Source organism: Carcharodon carcharias, chromosome 1, assembly GCF_017639515.1.
Source record: "Carcharodon carcharias isolate sCarCar2 chromosome 1, sCarCar2.pri, whole genome shotgun sequence".
In the NCBI taxonomy this organism is placed as follows: Eukaryota; Metazoa; Chordata; class Chondrichthyes; order Lamniformes; family Lamnidae; genus Carcharodon; species Carcharodon carcharias.
In genome coordinates, this window is record NC_054467.1 from 147,674,434 (window position 1) to 147,696,116 (window position 21,683).

Consider the following 21,683-nt stretch of genomic DNA (forward strand, 5'->3'; position numbering starts at 1 on the left):
CCATACCTAACACAAAGGAAGATAGTTGTGGTTTTTGGAGATCAGTCATCTCAGTCCCGGGACATCGCTGCAGGTGTTTCTCAGGGTAATGTCAGCCCAACCAACTTCAGGTACTTCATCAATGACTTTCCCTCCATCATAAGATCAGAAGTGGAGAAGGTCGTGGATGATTACACTGTGTTGAGCACCATTCTTGCCTCCTCAGATACTGAAGCATTCTGTGTCCATGTACAGCAAGACCTGGACAATGTTTGGGCTTGGGCTGACAAGTGGCAAGTAACATTCGTGCTATGCAAATGTCAGGCATTGATCATCTCTAACATCTCCCTTGTCATTCAATAACATTACCATCCATGAATCCCCCACCATCATAGAAAATTAGAAGTTTTATTGCACAAAAAGAGACCACTTGGCCCACCATGTCTGTGTCAGCAGAAAAACGAGCCACCAGCCTAATTCCTCTTTCCAGCACTTGGTCCATAGCCCTGAAAGTTATGACACTTGAGGTGCATATCCGAACATCTCTTAAATGAGTTAAGGGTTTCTGCCTCTACTACCCTTTTCAGGCAGTGAGTTCCAGATCCCTGCTACCTTCTGGGTGAAAAAAACAATTCCTCATCTCTTTCTACCTGGGTAATCTCTCTACCAATCACTTTAAATCCATGCCCGCAAGTCACTGACCTCTCTGCTAAGGTAAATAGGCCTTTCCTATCCATTCTATCACAATCAAATCTCCCCTCAGCCTACTCTGTTCTAAGGAGAACATCCTCATCCATCTAATCTTTCCTCATAGCTGCATTTTTCCAGTCCTGGAAACATCCTTGTAATTCTCCTCTGTACCCTCTCCAGTGCAATTACATATTTTCTGTAATGAGGTGACCAGAACTGCACACAGAATTCGAGTTGTGGCCTAACTAATGATCAGTGCTGGGGCCACAATTATTTGTGATATATATTAATGACTTGGATGAGGGAAGTGAATGTACTATCACCAAGTTTGCGGATTACACTAAAATAGGTGGCAAGGCAAGTGGTAAGGATGACACAAGGCGTGTAACAGAGGGATATAGACAGGTTAAGTGAGTGGGCAAAAACTTGGCAAATGCACTTTGGCAGGAAGAATAGAGGTGCGGAATATTATTTAAATGGAGAAAGACTGCAGAAAGCTGCGGCACAGAGGGATTTGGGGATCCTTGTGCTTGAGTCCTAAAAAGCTAGCATACAAGTTTAGCAGGTAATAGGAAAGGCAAATAGAATGTTGGCACTTATTTCAAAGGGAATGGAGTATAAAAATAGGGAAGTTTTGCTAAAACTGCACAAGGCACTCGTTAGACCACACTTAGAATACTTTGATCCCCTTATCTAAGGAAAGATATACTGGCATTGGAGGCAGTCCAGAGAAGGTTCACTAGGCTGATCCTGGGTATGGTGGGCTTTTCTTATGAGGAGAGTTTGAGTAGGTTGGGCCTGTACTCATTAGAGTTTAGAAGAATGAGAGGCAACTTTATTGAAACACATAAGATTCTTAGGGGGCTAGGCAGGATATATGCTGAGAGGTTGTTTCCCCTTGTGGGAGAGTCTAGGACCAGAGGGCATAATCTCAGAGTAAGGGGTCGCCTATTTAAGACAGAGATGAAGAGGAATTTCTTCTCACAGAGGGTGGTGAATCTGTGGAATTCTTTACCATAGAGGGCTGTAGAGGTGGGGTCATTAAGTATATTGAAGATTGAGGTAGACAGGTCTTTTATCAGTAAGTGAATCAAGGACTGTGGGGGAAAAGGCAGGAAAATGGAGTTGAGGATTATCAGATCGGCCATGATCTCATTGAATGGCAGAGCAGAGTCAATGGGCCGAATGGCCCACTTCTGCTCTTACGTCTTATGGTCTAATGATTTATATAGTTCGGGCATAACCTCCCTGCTCTTAAATTCTATACTTTGGCCAATATAGGAAAGGATTAAGAAGAAATGCCTTCATGACTACCTTATTGACCTATCCTGCTACCTTGAGGAATCTGTGGACATTCACTCCAAGGTCACTCACTTCCTCTACAACTCTCCGTTTTCTCCTATTAATTATGTACAGGATACAATGCAGCAAATCACCAAGGCACCTTCAACAGCACTTTCCAAACCTACAACTTCTACCATCTAGAAGGACAAGCGCAGCAGATGCATGGGAACACCACCACCTTCAAGTTTCCCTCCGAACCACACACCAGCCTGGCTTGGAACTATATTGTCATTCTGTCATTGTCCCTGGGTCAAAATTCTGGAACACCCTCCCTAACATCAATGTGGGTGTACCTACAACACATGGACTGCAGCATTTCAAGAAGGTGGCTCAACACCACCTTCTCAAGGGCCATTAAGGTTGGGCAATAAATGCTGGTCTACAGCAACGTCCACATCCCATGCACGAATAAATTTAAAAACTGTCTCACAAACAGCAACGTATTCTAGAATAATTGTAGCAGAATCCGTGTTGGTTCGAGTTCAGTTATTGGTTCAAAAAGAATGAAACTGTTCAACTGCCATTCTGATTACAATCGCCAAAGAGACCAGGACATGGGAAGAAGGATCTGCACACCTGACAACTACACCAAGAAAACAGTTAAATTACTGTTCTGGCTACAGTCACTTAAGCCGATCAGGATACGACAAGGAGGACATTTTGCAGACGAACAGCAGAGCAGACGACTATCTACCTGGACATCCCCACACAAGGACTTACTGCTCATCAGTTGAAGAAACAACCAGAAAGTAACCTCATCTCTTCAAGAGGATTTCTGCAAACCTCTTCTATCCTGGCTGTTGAAATCCTTTAAACGATTCTTTGACTAAAGAAGACCTCTCATCAGGCCTGCAACCTTGAATTTCAGATTACGCAAAACAAGTGATATATGAATGTTTTCTTTTTTTTCTTATAAGTAGTAACAGTTCTGTCTTTTACCCCTGTAGCTTTTCTTGAGTGTGTTAGTGCAAGTGCATGTCAGAATGCAGCATGATTCATTTTTCGTTCATTTAGTTTTTTATTGTTTAAAAATAAACAATTTTTCTTTTAACACACATTCCTGAAAGTCTGCTGCTGTACAACTTCTTGACTGCACGCTCCAGGTTAAAACAAATACACACACCATTCCTATTCTTTAAAATCATTGATCACAAGGAATTTGAAAAAGGGACAGGGATTATCAGCAGTTCCCTTTCAACCTAACCGTGACAGTGCTCTAATGATTTTAAAACTGAATGTAGTTATTCAACTGTGGACAGCAAGGTGCTCTTGTCTTTTTGCCTCAAAATGGATTCCTTCACATTTATTTCCACATGAAATTGCATCTCTCTGCCATTCTGCCTAGTTGTCCAGGCTTTTCTAAAACCTCTTACCTTCTTCCTCACTGTTTGCTAAACTTCCTATTTTCTTGTTATCAAGTTTAAGTTTTTTTGAAGCTGATGGTCAGCTTTTGCTTTTGTGCATATATTAAAATCAGTATGATATCATTGGATATGTGTCAGTTTGAGTCAATAATTGAATAAGTTAATATAAGCTGTCCAGCAATAAATCTTAAGACCATATTGCTGAAAAAAAGAGACATGTCGAAGCTTTTCACCTTGCGCTCATCAGGACACTCGCAAGAATACCAATATAAGGGGGAAAAGAACACTTTATACTGTATGTGAAGAGTGCTGGTTGGTTGGCAAGTGGCGTTGCCATGTTGAATGCACCAATGATGGTGACTGACAGTTAACAGCCAGATATTGTTTGAAATTAAACCAGGCAGCTTGACCCTGATTGGTCAAGGCATTGCCCTGAGGAATGAGTTAGTGAATGGTTGTAACTTATTTTGTTTAGCTGAAACAGGCGCAGTGTACGTATGTTCTTTCTGTCTACAAAGAACAGGGCCCTGTGCATTAATATTTGTAACTTCCAGGCAAATGTGACACATTCTGAGCCTAACTGACTGAAATTGGTTGTCAACATAATTCTTAGCACATTGTGGACAACATTTGCTAAATAATCCTATCGCGGAATCACATTTAATGTTGGACACTGTTTTGGGTTTTACAAGCATGGGCTGATTGGGTACCGTCTATGCTCTGCCCATTATGAACAGCGGCTGGGATATGCTGTTTGATACAACCCACCAGTCTTTGGGATGTACAGCCTACATACCTAACATCACACTGGTACTGAAATTCATATACCACATTATTCGTTTGTGTGATGGCAGACGTCTTTTTGGCATGATGGCAGCATCCTGTTAGTGGCAAATACCCCTCGTGTTGCTGCTGCACGTTAGCAACGTGAAACAGCTAGCTTCAACTGTTTCTCAAATTTTTGAGATACCTTGCCCTTCCAGAGTAATCTGAGGTAGACTGGACATTTCAGGGCTGAAAGTGACGGCCTTCTGCCCGTTCATGAGTTTGCATGATACACAACGCGAAATGATCTAATCAGGGTAGCCATTGCCCTGCAGAATGCCTTTGATGTGCCCGATTTCAGCATCAACCTTGCATGTTGGACAAATGGCTTGGGTTCTATTTACAAGTTTGCCAATAAAACCAATCTTATAGCATATGGAACTGTAAGAATCCCAATGTGTATATTGTCAGTATATGTCAATATTGGCAATATATGTGTTGGGATTCTTACAGCTGCATACAATGTAACCTTGTATCAGCAACCTTGTAAATAGGGCCCGAGCCATTTGCTCACCATGCAAGCTTGATGCTGAAATGGGGCGCATCAAAGGCATCATGCAGGATAATAGCTACCCTGATCAGATCATTTCATGTTGTATATCACCCAAACTCATGAACGAGCCTAAGGCCATCACTTCCGGCTCTGATTACCCTGGAAGGGCAAGTTACCTCAGAAGTTTGAGCAACAGGTGAAGCTGGCTGTTTCACACTGCTACTATGCAGTAGCAACACGAGTGGTACTCGTCACTAACAGGATACTGCCGTCAAGCCAAAAATACATTCTGCCTATCATACATATGAATAATGTGGTATATGAATTTCAGTACCAGTGTGATTGATACTAGGTATGTAGGCCGCACGTCCCAAAGACTGGTGGATTGTATCATATCCCAGCCGCTGTTTGCAACAGGCAGGGTACAGACCGTACCCATCCAGCCTGTGCTTGCAAAACTCAAAACATGGTGTCCAATATTAAATGTGATTCTGTGATTGGACAACATTTGCTAAATAATCCTCAATGTACTGAGAATTATTATTTAAGATTGTCAGTCGGACTCTCAATGTGGCTCATTTGCGCGTACTGGAAGCTGCATAAAATAATACACAGGGCCATGTTCTTTGCAAACAGAAAGAACATGTACATATATTGCACCTGTTTCAGCTAAACAAAATTAATGACAGCCATTCGCTGACTCATTCCTCAGGGCTATACCATGGCCAATCAGGGTCAAGCTGCTTGGCCATTAACTATCAGTCACCATCACTGGTGTATTCACCATGCAACGTCACTTGCTAACCAATCAGCATGCTTCACATACAGTATAAATTGTTCTTTTCCCCCTTATATTGGTATTCTTGCAAATGTCCTGATAAGCACAAGATGAAGAGCTTTCGACATGTCTTATTTTTTTCAGCAATACTCAAGTTCTGTACTATTAAATGACTACTTAAGAGCATAAGAAGTCATGGACCTAGAAAAGATGGTTTGACCCATTAAGCCCTCACCTTCTACAAACCCAGTACAATCTACCTATCCTGAACTTATTCCACCTATGATATGTTGGTACATTAGAGAGAATGCAAGAAGAGCAATGTGGATGATTTCCAGGATTAAGACCTTAGCTTTTCGCAGAGACTCAGAACTAAACTTGTTTAAATTGAAGAAACTATCATCTGGATTGTTAAGCATCCTTTAGTTTTAAGATGCCTGGAATCATCCTTATTGGCCTTCTCTGAATCATTTAAATTGTCAGTGTCTTTGTACCCTAGTACCGTGATGGAGTAATGTGTTTTTTATTCTTTCACGGGATGTGGGCATCACTGGCTAAGCAGCATTTATTGCCCATCTCTAATTGCCCTTGAGAAGTTGTTGGTGAGCCTCCTTCAGCCGCTGCAGTCCATGTCGTGTTGGTATGCCCACAGTGCTATTAGGACTGCTCTTTGTGCTGTGTGCCAAATATGTCACACACAAATAAAAACACAAAATGCTGGAAATACTCCACACCTTTGAAGTGAGAAGCAGAGTTAAAGTTTTAGGTCAAATGACCCTTTGTCAGAAGTGAAACAGGTTAGAGATCTAAAACTTCTCAGCAAGCATAAAGGCAGGGAGAAATTGGAGGTGGGGAGGGAATGGGAAAGAAAATAGGGAAGATCTGTGTCAATTGTGGCTCAGTTAGTAGCATTTTTGCCCCTGAGTCAGAGGTTTGTAGGTTCCATCCCATTCCAGTGAGGTATTGAAGGAGTGATGCATTGTCAAAGATGTCGCTTTTCAGATGAGGCGTTAAACTGAGACCCTGTCTGTCCCCTCAAGAGAAATATTTTGAAGAAGAGAATGGGAGTTATCCCTGGTGTCCTGGCCAATATTTACCCCTCAATGAACATCACAAAAACAGATTATTTGGTCATTATAACATTTCTATTCATGGGAGTTTGTTTTGTGCAAATTGGCTTCCACATTTCCTACATTCCAATAGTGACTGCACTTTAGAAAGTATTTAGATAAAAGCAAAATACTGCGTATGCTGGAAATCTGAAACAAAAACAGAAAACATTAGAAAAACTCAGCAGGTCTAGCAGTATCTGTGGAGAGAGAAACAAAGCCAACGCCTCGAGTCCTTATGACCGCTCTGAAGAAAGCAGAATCGTCACCAACAATTGTCATCCGGACTGAGGTTATAATCTAGAATTGTTGAGCTCAATATTAAGTCAGAAGGCTGTAAAGTGCCAAATTGAAAGATGAGGCGCTGTTCGTCAAGCTTACATTGAGTTTCAGGGAACAGTATAGGAGGCCAAGGTCAGAGTGGGAATGGGGGTGGAGAATTAAAATGACAGATGACAAGAAGCTTGGGTCATGCATGTGGACTGAACAGGTGTCCACAAAACGATCACCCAACCTGCATTTAGTCTTTCCAGTGTGGTGTAGACCACGTAATAAGCAGTGAGTCCACTATCCTAAATTGAAAGAAGTACAAGTAAGTTATTGTTTCACCTGGAAGGAGTGTTTGGGTCCTTGAACGGTGAGAAGGGAGGAGGTAAAAGGATAGGTGTTGCATCTCCTGCTGTTGCATGCATAGTGGGGATTGGAGGAGCACACCAAGGTGTCATGGAGGGAATGATCCCTTCAGAATGCTAAAAGGGGAGAAGATGATATGTTTGGTGGGGATATTACATTGGAGGTGGTGGAAATGGCTGACAGGAATTAGAAAAGATCATGCCCATTCTATTTCCCACACTGATGTTCTCAATACTTCTTCCTTGCCCTCCTAGAAATATGATAGGGTTCCCCATGTTCTTACCTTCCTTCCCATCAGTCTCCACATTCAATGGATCATCCACCATGGATTTTTGCCATCTACAGCAAATTGCTTTGTCACTCTGTTACAGCTATGGGCACTGATGCATGACGTAAGTGTGGAAAATTTTTACTGAAGAAAATTTATGGTCATGGGAACAGGAATAGGTCATTGAATCCCTTCAGTCATGTTTTGCCATGCTATGAGATTATGGCTGACCTCAGCTCCATTTAGTCAACTTTACTCCATTTGCCAGTTAAACCTCTTAGGTGGATGTGAAAGATCCTATGGCATTATTTGAAGAAGAGCAGGGAAGTTCTCCCAGGTGCTGTGGCTAATCTTATCCACCCAATATCACAAAAACGGAGTAACTGATCATTTATTTTGTTGTTCTTTGTGGGAGCTTGCTGAGCTCAAGTTAGCTGCTACGATTCCCTACATTACAACTCAGTACTTTATTGGTTGTAAAGTTGTAAATTGTAATAAACAATTTCTATTACCCTTACAGCATTGTGAAAATGTTTCAATTAATTTTTCTTCCAATCCACTGATATGTTATAAACCTTAATTTTGACCACTTTATTTGCTCAGGAGCGATCAAGTACAAAAGCAAAATACTGCAAATGCTGGAATTCTGAAATAAAAATAAAAAGTGCTGAAAATTCTCACCTGAAGGGTCATTGATCTGAAACATTAACTGTTTCTATCCACAGATGCTGCCTGTCCTGCTGAGTATTTACAGCATTTTTTGCTTTTATTTTCCGTATTTAAGAAGTGACTATTTTAGGCAGGTGAAGACCTTTAGTCCATCTAGCCCGCCACATTCCCTTGATTCATTTCTAATGCATTCTCATAAATCTGAAACCCATTTTTTGACAAGAACCTGGCAGATTCCTGCTTGAAACCCGTTAAGGTTTCTTGTTTTACCACTGTTGTGATCCTTATAGAGACTGATAACTTGTAAAAAAAAGAGATGAATTTCTCAGTGACTGACAGAAACTGAGGTTCAAGATTTCACATTTCAAGAATTTTACTGTAACAAACAAACTAAAATCAACAAAGATCAAGCATTATTTAACAGGCAACTAATAACTCAAACCAAACAAAAGCTACTTTCATATTAGTTAATTAATGCAATCGAGATATGTGTTGCAACTCCTTTCACTGCGCACTTCTGGCAGATTTATGGCATTACACAATCGAGTCCTGTGTTACTCCCAGCTTTCCAACAGGTTTACTTTCCTTTGTCTCTTCACCTTCCAGCTCCTTGGCTTATAGCTCTCCTTTGCGTCTGCAGCTCTCCTTTGTTTCTGGCTACACAGCGTTCATACCTTAATTTCCTGTTAGTACTACCTCTAAGTCAAGGGTCACCAGGTCACATAGACCAGTATTTCTTATTATCTAAGAAAGGTACAATTGATCCTGTTACAATTGAGGGTAAACTCTTAAAAGTTATTTTCAAACATTATTTTAAAAAATTACAGATCACAGAAATTTTAAAGAAATTACATATTTTCTTTATTGTACTGCTTCCAGGTCAAATGTTGGCACATTTAAACAGAGAACCAGTTCTCACCAGCATTCTGCTTGGTTGCTAATGCAAAAATAGTCTTTTTCTGCTCATTGCAGTAGTAGTTGCATTGTCTCTGTCTGTGTGACTGTCTCTAAAATGCAGCTAATCCTTTTTCTGTATCAAGGTGATACTTTATTTTCAGTAGATTTCAGTTTGGGTTTTTCCTCATGGGCCTGTTTCCGGGCAAAGGCTTAGTATAACCATCATCCCCTCCAATCCTGAGCATTCCGTTTCACCTTAAGTAAAACGAAACATTTTAAAACATAGTCTTGTAAAGTCCAGCGTTTGTAATACCACCCATGTGGTGAATCTGCTTCAACATTCATGCTGGTAATCCGCTTTAAGTATTTACTGCAGTATTAACCTTCACCCTGTCTTTGCTGTTTTCTTTTGTTGTCCTTAATTTGTAAATATGACCCCTTGTGCTCAAGTTCTTCACAGAAAAATTTGAATTCAAATTGTCATAGTTTTGTCGAGTCATTTATGGCACAGTAGACCATTGTGTGTGCGTGCTAGCTCTCCTTGGGGCAATCAAGTCAGTCATACTTTCCTGTTCAATCCTGATAGCCCTGCACATTAATTTCTGTCAGGTAACCATCCAGTTTCCTTTTGAAATCATTGATTGTTTTCGCTTCCGCCACCCTCATGGGTAGAGTGTTCCAGGTCATTACCACTCGCTGCGTAAAACATTCTTCCTCAAATTCCCCTGCATCTTGTTACGACCGATGAAGAGGAACAAGCTAGCTTCCCTTTTTCCAGCCCCCTCGCTTGGTTGCAACAAAGGTTTGTTCAAAAATTCTTTCCCCCGTGTATACCTTTTCCAGTCCGAATATATTTACTTTTTAACATGGAGCCAATTCAATCAGGTTTTCTTGAGTCAAAGAACGAGTAAGTTTATTAGTCACTAAAACCTAAGGAAAAATAATAAAAGACGCAACACACATTCACATAGATCAGAAAAGAAAATTAAGGGCTGAATCTTACCTATGTCGGATGGGTGAGTGGGAAGCCGATCGCCGCCCGCGATCAGCTGAGTGCCGCCATTTCACGTGGGCGGGCCAATTAAGATCCGCCCAGCGTATTACGCATTCTATACTGCTCAGCGCTACCTGTGTGGGCGGGGGAAGGAGGGCTAGTCGGGGCCTATGCTCTTTTGCGCATGCGTGTGAAAGAGTGCAGCAATCTCCCTGAGGCACGGAGCTGCCTCGGAAATTAAATGAACAATAAAAGCTTTAAAAAATTATTTAAACATGGACCTTCATGTGACAGTGTCATGAGCTGGGATATGTTTGTCAAGTTCACCACACTGATTTATTAATTTTATAAAAACTTCAGGAAACCTCATCCTGCCCGTGGATAAGGTTTCCTGGAAAACATGAAGGCTGCTTGGGCTCTTCGTATGCCCGTCAACCTTAAGGTTAGACGGACAGTGGTGTTAATGACTTTCTTAATGGCCTTAATCGGCCTTTGACAGTTTGGCGGGCACACAGCTGCCTCTGGCACGTGCCCACAGAATGCTATATCAAAATGATGTGCAATGACGTCGGGACACATGCCTGATGTCATTTCACATTATTTTATGCGTCGATGTGTCGGGCCTACCCCTGCACGCCGACGGCAATATTCTGGCCTAAGAGTCCAAATAAAAGTTAAATAGAATATACAAATAGGTCCTTGGCTTGTCCATGAGGCATAGATAATTGCAATTCCCACAACACTCAAGAAGCTTGAAACCATCCAGGACAAAGCAGCCAACTTGATTGGCACTACATTCACAAAAATTCACTCCCTCCACCACTGACGCACAGTAGCAGCAGTATGTAGCATCTACAAGATGCACTGCAGGAATTCTCCAAGGCTCCTTAGACAGCAACTTCCAAACCTACAACCACCACAAATCTAGAAGGACAAGGGCAGCAGATAGATGGGAATACCACCAACTGGAAGTTCACCTCCAAGTCACTCATCACCCTGACTTAGAAATATATCACCATTCCTTCACTGTCGCTGAATCAAAATCCTGGGACTCCCTTCCTAACAGCGCTGTGGGTGTAGCGCTACACCACATGAACTGCAGTGGTCCAAGAAGGCAGCTCACCACCACCTTCTCAAGGGGAACTAGGGATGGGCAATAAATGCTGGCCCAGCCAGTGAAGCCCACGTCCTGTGAATGAATAAAAAAAAGATGGTGATACGCTGCAATCGTTAGTTAGCTGATTTCAGTAGAACTCTGGAGCGGACTTTGGCAGTTTTGTAATCTGTTGGAGACACTTGTTGGCTTGTCCCCAGAGGGAGAGATGACTTCTTTGTCTCTGCAGAAGTGACTGAAGAGATTGCCCTGTTTCTTCCTGACTGCTGGCTGTCTGTGATAAAATACACTTGTCTCCAGCAAGAGGGAGATCCTGCTTTCCTCCAACAGAATTCTTAGAAGACTGGTGTTTTTCTGTTTGTCTTATAGACACTTGTTTTCAGTGAGGTAGAAAGACAGTGTGTCCTTCCAGCTTCTTTATTGTTGTTCCTCTGCTCTGTCCTTTCAGACCCAGATTTAAACTCATTCCTCAGTGTATTCCCGGAAGCAAAATAGGCATATGTTGCATCCAATGTACATTTTGCTTTCACCTCAGGAACCTTTTGACTCATTCTAAGATATTAATCAACAGGAAATGGTTTTTGGATGTCTGACGGGATGTGGCTGGTTGGGGCCAGTTTTCATTATCTTCACAGAAACACAGTGACTTAACAGTCCAATCTTTTGCATTTTTTATATGTTTTCTTCTCAAGTGCCTCTGAAGCAGGCTTTTACACCTCCCCAGATGCAAAATTCTATGCAACCTTTCAGGACAAGTCTGCCAAAACAATCCACATAGGAATTTTCCAGAAGGGGTCCCTTTACAGTATCAGTTGTCTTTTGATCAGTGTCTTGCAATGTGTTGATAGTTAGTTGTAGGCTGTGGGTCACTCTCACTCTAACATCGTGTTGGCTGTCGTCACAATCTCTTGCCCAAAATCTTAAATCTGTGTCCTCTAGTCTTTGTACTATCAGCCAATGGGAACAATTTTTCTTTGTCCACCTTATTCAAACCTGACGTAATTTTGTAGACCTCTATTAAATTTCCCGTCATTCTCCATTGTTTCAAGGAGAACAACCCCAGCTTCTCCAACCTAACCTTGTAAATAAAATTCCCCATCTCTGGTATGATTCTGTAAATCTCTTCTTCACCCTCACAAGACCTCTTACATCCTTCCTGAAGTGTGGTGACCAGAACTGGACACAATTTGGGGTCCAACCAGAGCTTTATAAAGGCTCAGCATAACTTCTCTGCTTTTATACTTGATGCCTCTATTTATGAAACCCAAGATCCCATATACTTTGCTAACCACTTTCATCATGTCCTGCCACGTTCAAGGGCCAATGCACATGCACATCCAGGTCCCTCTGTTCCTGCCCTCTCTTCAGAACTGTGCCATTAAGTGTATATTGCTTCTCCCTTTCTCTTCTGCCAGTTGCATCTCGTCACAATTCTCTATATTAAATTCCAACTGCCACTTGTCTGCCCATTCTGCTAACGTATTAATGTCCTGCTGCAGACTGTTATGACACAGCAGTTGGTAAAGGCTGAGTTGTTTAAATCCCAGAGGGAAACTTGAACAACTGTCTTAACCTATGTTTTCAAGTGGTATGTTTGAGATGCAGCTCTGAATTCAGATTTAAGACTACCAAGCCTCAAAAAGTTTTTTAATATAAAACTTAATTAAACATTTATTAATTTAACAACAAATTAAACACATACACGTGTCTACACATTGCTACCATAATAACTTTAAACAAATCCCCAAGTCAATCGCTGTCAGGTAAATCTTCACCAAGGTAACAGTAACCCATAGACTTTAAACAGACACCAGGCAAAGCACATTTGACCGTATGAATTCAAAATGAGATAAAAGCAAAATACTGCGGATGCTGGAAATCTGAAACAAAAACAGAAAATCCTGGAAAAACTAGCAGGTCTAACAGCACCTGTGGAGAGAAAACAAACAGAGTTAATGTTTCGAGTCCTTATGACCCTTCTTATGACCTTATGACTCTTATGATACATTGTAAGTTTACAGGCTGGTTAGATTTTAAATGCCTCTGACCTACGCACACAAGCTCCTTTCTGTTTATACCTAGCTTTCTCTTTGAAATGTAAATTTTCCATTGTATTACTAGGTTTTTAATTTTACCTGTCCTAATAATAGTCCTTTCATTCCACCACTCTTATTAGCAATATAAATACATTGCTCGGCGTCTACCAGCTAGGTGCAAGATTTTCCCCATTATTTTGAATGGTTTATTCAACAAATGCAAACTTACACTTTACCTTCTATCCTCCTTACGTTTATCTAATTAACATCTCAAAACTACTAAATGTCAGAGCACCCAAACTAGCTGCCTTTAATCCAATTAAGCCACATAGACACAAACCCTACTACAATTCCAATTTAAAGATAATTTCCAATAACATTATAGACATTAATATCTCTTCATGACACAGACAATTTGTATTATCCTTACTGCCACTCCTCCAAGCTTGGTATACTTGGCAAATTTTGAAATTCTATTCTGTATTTCAAGATCCAAATCATTTATATGTTACAAAAAAAGCAGTGGTCCTAGCACTGACCCTCAGGAAACGCCACTGTCTATCATCCTCCAGTCTGAAAAATAACCATCTACCAAGATTCATTGTTTTCTATCCTTAAACCATTTTTTTTAATCCAATTGGACAATGACCTTCCTATTCCATGAGCCTCAGTTTTTTTAACCAATCTTTTGTGTGCTGCTTTTGTCGAACACTTTTCCCATCATCAACCTTTTCTGTTACTTCATCAAAAAAACTCAGATTAGTCAAGAATGATCTGCATTTGACAAATCTATGCTAGTTGTCCTTAATTAACTCAAAACTCTCCAAGTACCTGCTGATTTTTCCCTGATTGTTTCCAAACCTTACCTACTATTTATGTTAAACTAACTGGCCTGTAGTTGCTAGGACTATCCTTTATGGCCTTTGTTGAATAAGGATGTGACATTTGCCAGTCGCCAATCCTCTGGCACCTCACCGCTATTTCGGGAAGATTGGAAGATTATGGCAAGCCCTTCCACTATCTCCACCCATACTCCTTTCAGCAACCTGGGCTGCGAGCCATCCCAACCAGGTGACCTATTTACCCTGAGCATAGCCAGCCTTTCCAATACCACCTCCCTCTCAATTTGCACTCTGTCCATTGCTTCTGCTATTTTCGATTCTATCGCTATATTGTCAGATTCCTTCTCCTCAGTAAACACTAATGCAAAGTACACATTAAGTACTGTAGCCTTGTCCTGCACTTCCAAGCATATATCACCTTTTGTTATCCTTAATGGCCCCAGTCCACCTTTACTTCCCGCATATTTAGATGCCAGTAGAAGATTTTTGGGTTCCCTTTTATGTTGGCTGCCATTTCATTCTCTCCTTGCCAGTCTACTTTCCTTTTCACTTTCCCTCTCAATCTATTGTACTTGACCTGGTTCTCACTGGAAGAATTCACCTAATATGCATCATAACACTTTTTTTTGTTTCCTCATAATCCCTATTTCTCTCATCATTCAAGGAGCCCTGTTTTAGGTTACCCTACCTTTTGCCCTTTTTGGAATGTATCTAAAGACACTCTTCCTTGAAGATCACCCATTGTTCCATTGCAATTGTTCCTGTCAGTTTTGGATTTAGTTTTATGCAGGCTAGATTCCTCTCATCACATTGAAATTAGCCCTCTTCCAACGTGGATGTTCTGCTTAATATCATGCTTTGCTTTTCTCCATTGCAAATCTAAACCTTATGATGTGATGATCAGTCTTACCCAAGTGTTCCCTCACAGACACTTGGTCCACTTGGCCACATCATTTCCCAACACCAAATCCAGCAATGCCTACTTTCTAGTTGGGCTGAGAACTTACTGGGGAAGGAAGTTCTGCTGAACAGTTCAGAAAATCCACCCCCTCCTTACCCTTTAGTCTAACATTATTCCAATCAATGTTTGGGTAATTAAAGTCCCCTAAAATTACCCCTTTATAGTGCTTGCACATCTCTTGTGATTTTCCCTTTGCACACCTTTCATCCCCCTATTCAAAGGAAAGTAGATAAGACCCAGTGCAATCATTATAAGTGTTAAGCAGTCAGGCATACTCTGGTAATATTTTTAGTAATATTGTTGTGTTCTGATGCTCCCTCAGCCATTCATTTTGGAATAGCCATATATGTACTACCCATTTATCAGTGTTAGTTGTGCTGGACCATCACGCTTTGACGAAGATTGCAATGTCTGTATTGCTCATCAAAAGAATTATTGATGACAATAATGATGATATGGTGGCCTCCTTGTCTTCTGCTGTCTAAATGCGTTACTAATGTAAGCAGTTCTGGGTTGCCCAGAAAGGTGAAAAGAAAGAGTAACTCTTCTATGAGCTCTCAAAGAAGGTTTTTTTTTCATTCATGGGATGCAGGCATCACTGGCTAGGCCAGAATTTATTGTCCATCCCTAACTGCCCTTGTTCAGAGGGCAATTTAAGAGTCAACCATGTTGCTGTGGGTCCGGAGTCACATGTAGGCCAGTCTAGGTAAGGACAGCAGATTTCCTTCCCTAAAGGTCATTAGTGAACCAGATGGGTTTTTACAACAATCGTTTCCTGGTCATTATTAGATTTTTAATTGGATTTTTATTGGATTCAAATTTCACCATTTGCCTTGGTGAGATTTGAACTTGGTCCCCAAAGTATTACCCTGGATCTCTGGAATACTGGCCCAGTGACAATACCACTATGCCACTGCAAGTGAGCTCAGAAAGGAGAGCGCTGAGAAAGTAGGACTTTTCAAGGCATGGTGGGGGGATGCTGAATACCACTCCAAGCAGTTTGGATTTTGCTGCTATCACTAATCGTAGCTTTACGATCAACATAGTTCAGTCTACTCCTGATAATTCAATCTTGCTTTTGTGCAAAAGGTTAAAATATCATTGTTTGAATTATGCAATGTAAGTACTAGACCTAAGGGGAAATTTCATGCTAAAAAATTCAGAAAATATGAATTAGTGACTTTGAATTTAAATGTAGACTATGTAGTCATCGTAATTAGCAAACAATTTTAAAAAATGTAACTTTGTCTGTCTTCATTTATTAATTTCAGTTTCCTTTTCTCTGTGTTCCTTCAGGGCTGCAAACCTTTACTTCCTGTTTATAGTTGTTCTAAACTGGGTCCCATTAGTGGAAGCATTTCAAAAGGAGATAACCATGTTGCCATTGGTCGTGGTTCTTGCAATTATTGCAATTAAGGATGGGATTGAAGATTACCGCCGCTATAAATTTGACAAACAAATAAACAACCGAACAACTAAAGTATATGACAAGTAAGTCTACGTATTTCCCTTTCTTCACTTTGACAGAAGAGTTATAGCGCACAACAATTTGGTAAAGGTGTTAGTATTAGTTCAAGTAATGTTTAAATGTGGTTTTTAAGGCCGTACAAATTATCAAATGCATCTATAATAAAACCCCATCAGCACAACAGGTTTATGGAGCTACTGCATTTAATAAAATATTTGTATGAATTTCAAAATAAATTGTGTCCAGTTTTCTGAAATTAGTTTTTGATAAGATAGGTATTTATGCAAGTAAAACCTTCAAAACAAAAGCAAAATGCTACAAAAATTAGTTTGGCAGCAGGAGTCAGCTTCCACAATACCTTGTTTTTGGTATATAAAATAATTTGTACCTAATAACCAACCTTATAAAAGAAGCCTTTGTGTTGCTCCTAACCTTCTGCAAATCTTTCACTCAGGAAATAATCAATTTATTCTATCCTTCAACTTTTAAATCTTCTGTTATGAGAAGGTTTATGCAATATGGCTTCAGTAATGTGAGAAACCTGCTCATCATGCAGAGACCCTGTCAACTAAGGAGCTCATGCACTGACGGAACTTTCTGAATGTGGGCAGTGTAATAGCATTACTGAAAATCTCAAACCTGGGGTTTGCCTAGGCCTCTGTCCAATAAGTTCTAGTTCTTGCTGAAATTCAGTAGTTGCTACAGATACCAGTATTTAGTCTTTTGTGCATCTGCCCTTCACCTTCTTGAAGGGAATGGAAGAGGCTTGCTATCTGGCTACATGGTTGTATTTGTGCATGTATATTCCTGGTAGCTCTGTCCCCGCAACGTTTTAGAATTGTACTCTTTATTTTCTATTGCCTCTCCTCATTTTCCTCCCAAAATGCGTCACTTCATGTTTCTCTGCATTAAATTTCATCTGCCACAGATCATTGAAGGTGGCAGGGCAGGTTCAAAAAGTGGTTCAATTAGTGTACTAGATCCTGTGCTTTACAAATAGAGATAGATATAGGATCCAAAAGCAAGGAAGTTACAATGAAGCTTTATATAATACTATTTTGGCCACAAGTGGAGTATTATATCCAATTTTGAGCACTATAAGTTAGGAAGAATGTGAAGAAGGCTTTAAACAGGGTACAGAAATTACATTCCAACCGCTTGTCTATATCATCTTGAAGTTTATCACTTATCTTCTCACAGTTCACAATACTTCCAAGTTTTGTGTCATCTGCACATTTTGAAATTTGTACCCTGTTCCAAGTTGCCAAAGTCTAAGCCATTAATATATATCAAGAAAAGCAGTGGTTCTGGTACCAATCTCTGGGAAACCCCACTGCACACCTTCCTCCAGTCTGAAAAACAATCATTCATCACTACTCTTTGTTTCCTGTCCTTTGGCCAATTTCATATCCATGCAGTCACTGTCCCTATTATTCCATGGGCTTCAACGTTGTGGCAAACCTATTATGTGGCACTTCATCAAAAGCCTTTTGGAAGTCCATTTACACCACATCATCTGCATTACCCTCATTATTCCTTTCTGTTACGTCATCAAAAAACTCAATCAAGTTAATTAAACATGATTTGCCAATAACAAATCCATGTAGCCGTTCCTTATCTAATCCACCTCTGGCCAAGTGATTGTTAATTTTGTCTTGGCCTGTTGTTTCTAAAAGCTTTCCCATATCTAAGGGGGATTGGAAGATTATGTCCAGTATCTTTGAAATTTTTTCCTTAACTTCCCTCAATATCCTCAAATATATTCCACTTTAGGTAGAGCCAGCCTTTCTAGTATCGCTTCTTTGTCAGTTTTTAGCCCATCTAGTGTCTCAGCTACTTTTTCTTCAATTATAACTCGGTGGCATCTTCTTCCTTGATAAAAACACATGCAACACACTCATTTTGTATGTCAGCCATGCTCTCTGCCTCCATGTGTAGTTCCCCTTTTGGGTCTTTAATCGGCTCCAGCCCCCACTCCTACTCCCATGTTACTATTTATATGTCTATAAGAGACCTTTGGAATCCCATTTCTGTTAGCTGCCAGTTTCTTCTTATACTCTGTCTATGCCCCCCTTATTTCCTTTTTCACTTTCCCGCCAAACTTTCTCTATTCAACTTGGATTTCATCAACTTGACACCTGTCATGCTTTTTCTGCTTCAACTTACTCTCTTGTCATCAAGGGAGCTCTGGTTTTGGTTGCCTTACCTTTCTCCCTCGCGGGAATGTATCTCAATTGTGCCTGAACCATCTCCACTTTAAAGGCAGCCCATTATTTGATTACAGTTTTGTCTGCCAATTTTTGCTTTCAGTTTACTCAGGACAGATGCGTTATCAACCCACTGAAATTGGCCCCCTTCCAATTCTGTATTTTTATTCTAGCTTGCTCTTTGTCCTTTTTTGTAAGTAATCTAATACTATAATCACTATACCCTAAATGTTTCCCTACTGACACTTGATGCACTTGACCCCTCATTCCCCAGAACCAGATCCAGCAATGCCTCATTCCTGAAATATACTGATCAAGAAAATTCTACTGAATGCATTTCAAAAGCGCATACTTTCCTTTGCATTATTACTATCCCAGTCTTCATCAGGATAGTTGAAATCTTCCACTACACTATAGTTTTTGCACTTTTAATTTCCCTGACAATTTGCTGCTCTATATCTTTCCCACTAGTTGGGGTGTCTTACTGAATATACCCAGTAGTGTCATGGCACCTCTGTTGTTTTTCTACTCACACCAAATATATTCTGTCCCTCTGTCCAACAGTGTAATAATGTCCTTAATCAGTATTGCTGCCACCCCTCCTCTTTTCTTTCCTTCCCTCTTTTTCCCCAACACTTTGCTCCCAGTCCTGCTCATTGTTGAGCCGTGTCTCCATTATTGCCACAATATCATATTCCCTTTTGGCTATATGCACATGCAACTTTCCAGGGTTCAAAATACATGAGGGTAGTGAGTGAATTCTCCCTTGAAAGCCTACAAAAAGCCCACAATGACAGCAAATCAATGACAGCAAAGACAATTGAGAGAAAAGTCATCCCCGTAAGTGGGAGAGACAGAATTTATTAGGAGCTGCTCCTCCGACCACAGATTCCGTCTTCCCCATGCTCACTGCCCCAGCTTCTCCAATCACAGCTTCACTCTCTCCTGACAGAGACAGATTCTATGCTTGGTGAAGCAGCAAGGAGAGAGGGAACCTGTGATCGGAGAAGCTGGAGCAGTTATTTTGGCTGGTCCTGCTGTTGCTCTCACGCTGAGCCCAAACCTGGACGAGGGAGAGCAGAATGGCAACAAACAGCAGGAAGCCTCACTCAGCAATGCTCATCCAAGGTCAGTAGCCGCTGTGCCTGATTTGTAGCCGAGACTTGGCTCAGGGGATAGATGGGTCAAAGATGCTTGTGTGGGAGAGAAGCAGCAGCAGGAGCAGCAGATATAGGCCAAGGAGGTGGAGAAACTGTGGAGCCTCCACCTAAATGAACTATATTGTATGGCTCTCAAATTATTTAAAGATACCAACATGGCAGAGATGCTCTCAAGAAGACTATTGATTTTGACCCTCTGCAGTGTGCGTTCAGAAATAGAGGTGTCTGTAAGGTTTTCTGCATCAAACAGAGGGAGTGATGAGTGGTTCAAGCAATAGACAAACTCAAGGAAATTATGGCTGCCTGGTGAATTGATGATGGTGCTGTTTGCTGCAATGCTGCTGGTGAATTTTTTCCTGACCAATGATTTAATTTTTTTGCTTTTCTTTCTTTTTTGTATTTTACTTAAATTGATTGTAAAACTTACTTAATTCAGCCTCTTGCTAATGACAGAAATTTACTTTCGTAAATCACTAACAATAATAGTTTGCAGCAAGGTGTGAAGAATTGGATAAATATTCAAAGGGAGAACAGTTACAAGGTCATCAGGAAAGAGTATGCAGGAGTGGGGATTAATTTGATAGCTCTGTCTTAAAAAGCCAGCAGAGGCACGATTGGCCAAATGCCCTCCTTCTGTGCCATAACATTCCATGATTTCGAACAGCATACCTTTGTCTGTTTCTGTGTTTATGCACAGATTATCAATGTCCATTGTAAAAAGTATGGCATTTGGGGAACAGTTGCTGAGTTAACTACCTCTATAAAGTGGTATGTGGCTTTAATGTAACTAGGTTGTTTCTATGTTAAGAGGTTCCACTCTAAGACCCATGAAAGCATGGATTACGTAAGGAAGTGCATTACCTTGGGGGAATAAAAGTACTGAAGTATGAAGTATATTTGAATTAAACCATTTTTTATCTGATGGTTAGCTTGGTGCTGTAGAATTTATTTGTGTATTTTTCCATTCTTGCACAATTGGACCTTTAAAAGCCAGCATCCTGACATGTTTGTCAGCATTCACTTTATACAGAAGTATTTGTGCTACCTTGTCTATCTAAAGAAGGAAATTCTTTAAAAAAAATCAACACATATAAAAAAGGTAATGTTACTAAGTGAGTGCATCACCTAATGACGGAGGCAATGAGAATGAAAAATGAGCCCCTGAAAACCAAAAAGTAGCCCCCGAAAACCAAAAAGTAGCCCACACGAAAATCTCAAAAAGAGCCCTCGAAAAAGATATATTTTGGCCCCTGCAGTTTTCTAGTCTTATTTATCATCCTTTGTTGTTTTCTCCAACAAGAGAGAATCTAACAATCTCCCCTTGACATTCACTGGCATTACCTTCGCTGTAGCCCCACTATCAACATCCTGGGGCCAGGGGTGACCATTGACCGGACACTGAACTGGATGAGCCATATAAATACTGTGGCTACAGGAACAGGTAAGACGCTATGAATTCTGCAGCCAGTAATTCACCTCCTGTTTCCTCAAAGTCTGTCCACTGTCTACCAAGCACAAGTCAGGAGTGTGATGGAATAGTCTGCACGTGCCTCGATTAGTGTGGCTCCAACAACACTCAAGAAGCTCAACACCATTTGAGGAAAAGCAGCCCACTTGATTGGCACCCCATCCACTACTTTAAACATTCACTCCCTCCACCATCGAAACACAGTGGTAGCAGTGCATACCATATACAAATTCACTGCAGCAACTCACCAAAGCTCCTTTGAGAGCACCTTTCAAACCCACAACCTCTACCATCTAGAAGGACAAAGGCAGCACCTGCCAGCTCCCTCCAAGTAACACACCATGTGGGAGCCCCAGTTTTAACCCCTCATGCTTGCTGAGCACA

General features: G+C 40.8%; 1 protein-coding gene across 3 annotated transcripts in view; it reads left to right on the forward strand.

The window, feature by feature from the left end:
* Positions 1-21,683, forward strand: part of atp10d (ATPase phospholipid transporting 10D) — a 320,634-nt gene that overhangs the window by 143,956 nt on the left and 154,995 nt on the right. For all 3 annotated transcript variants that reach the window (XM_041213647.1, XM_041213766.1, XM_041213726.1), the window contains one exon: positions 16,293-16,487. In XM_041213647.1, the coding sequence (XP_041069581.1) occupies positions 16,293-16,487 (195 nt within the window). The remainder of the gene's footprint in view (positions 1-16,292; positions 16,488-21,683) is intronic.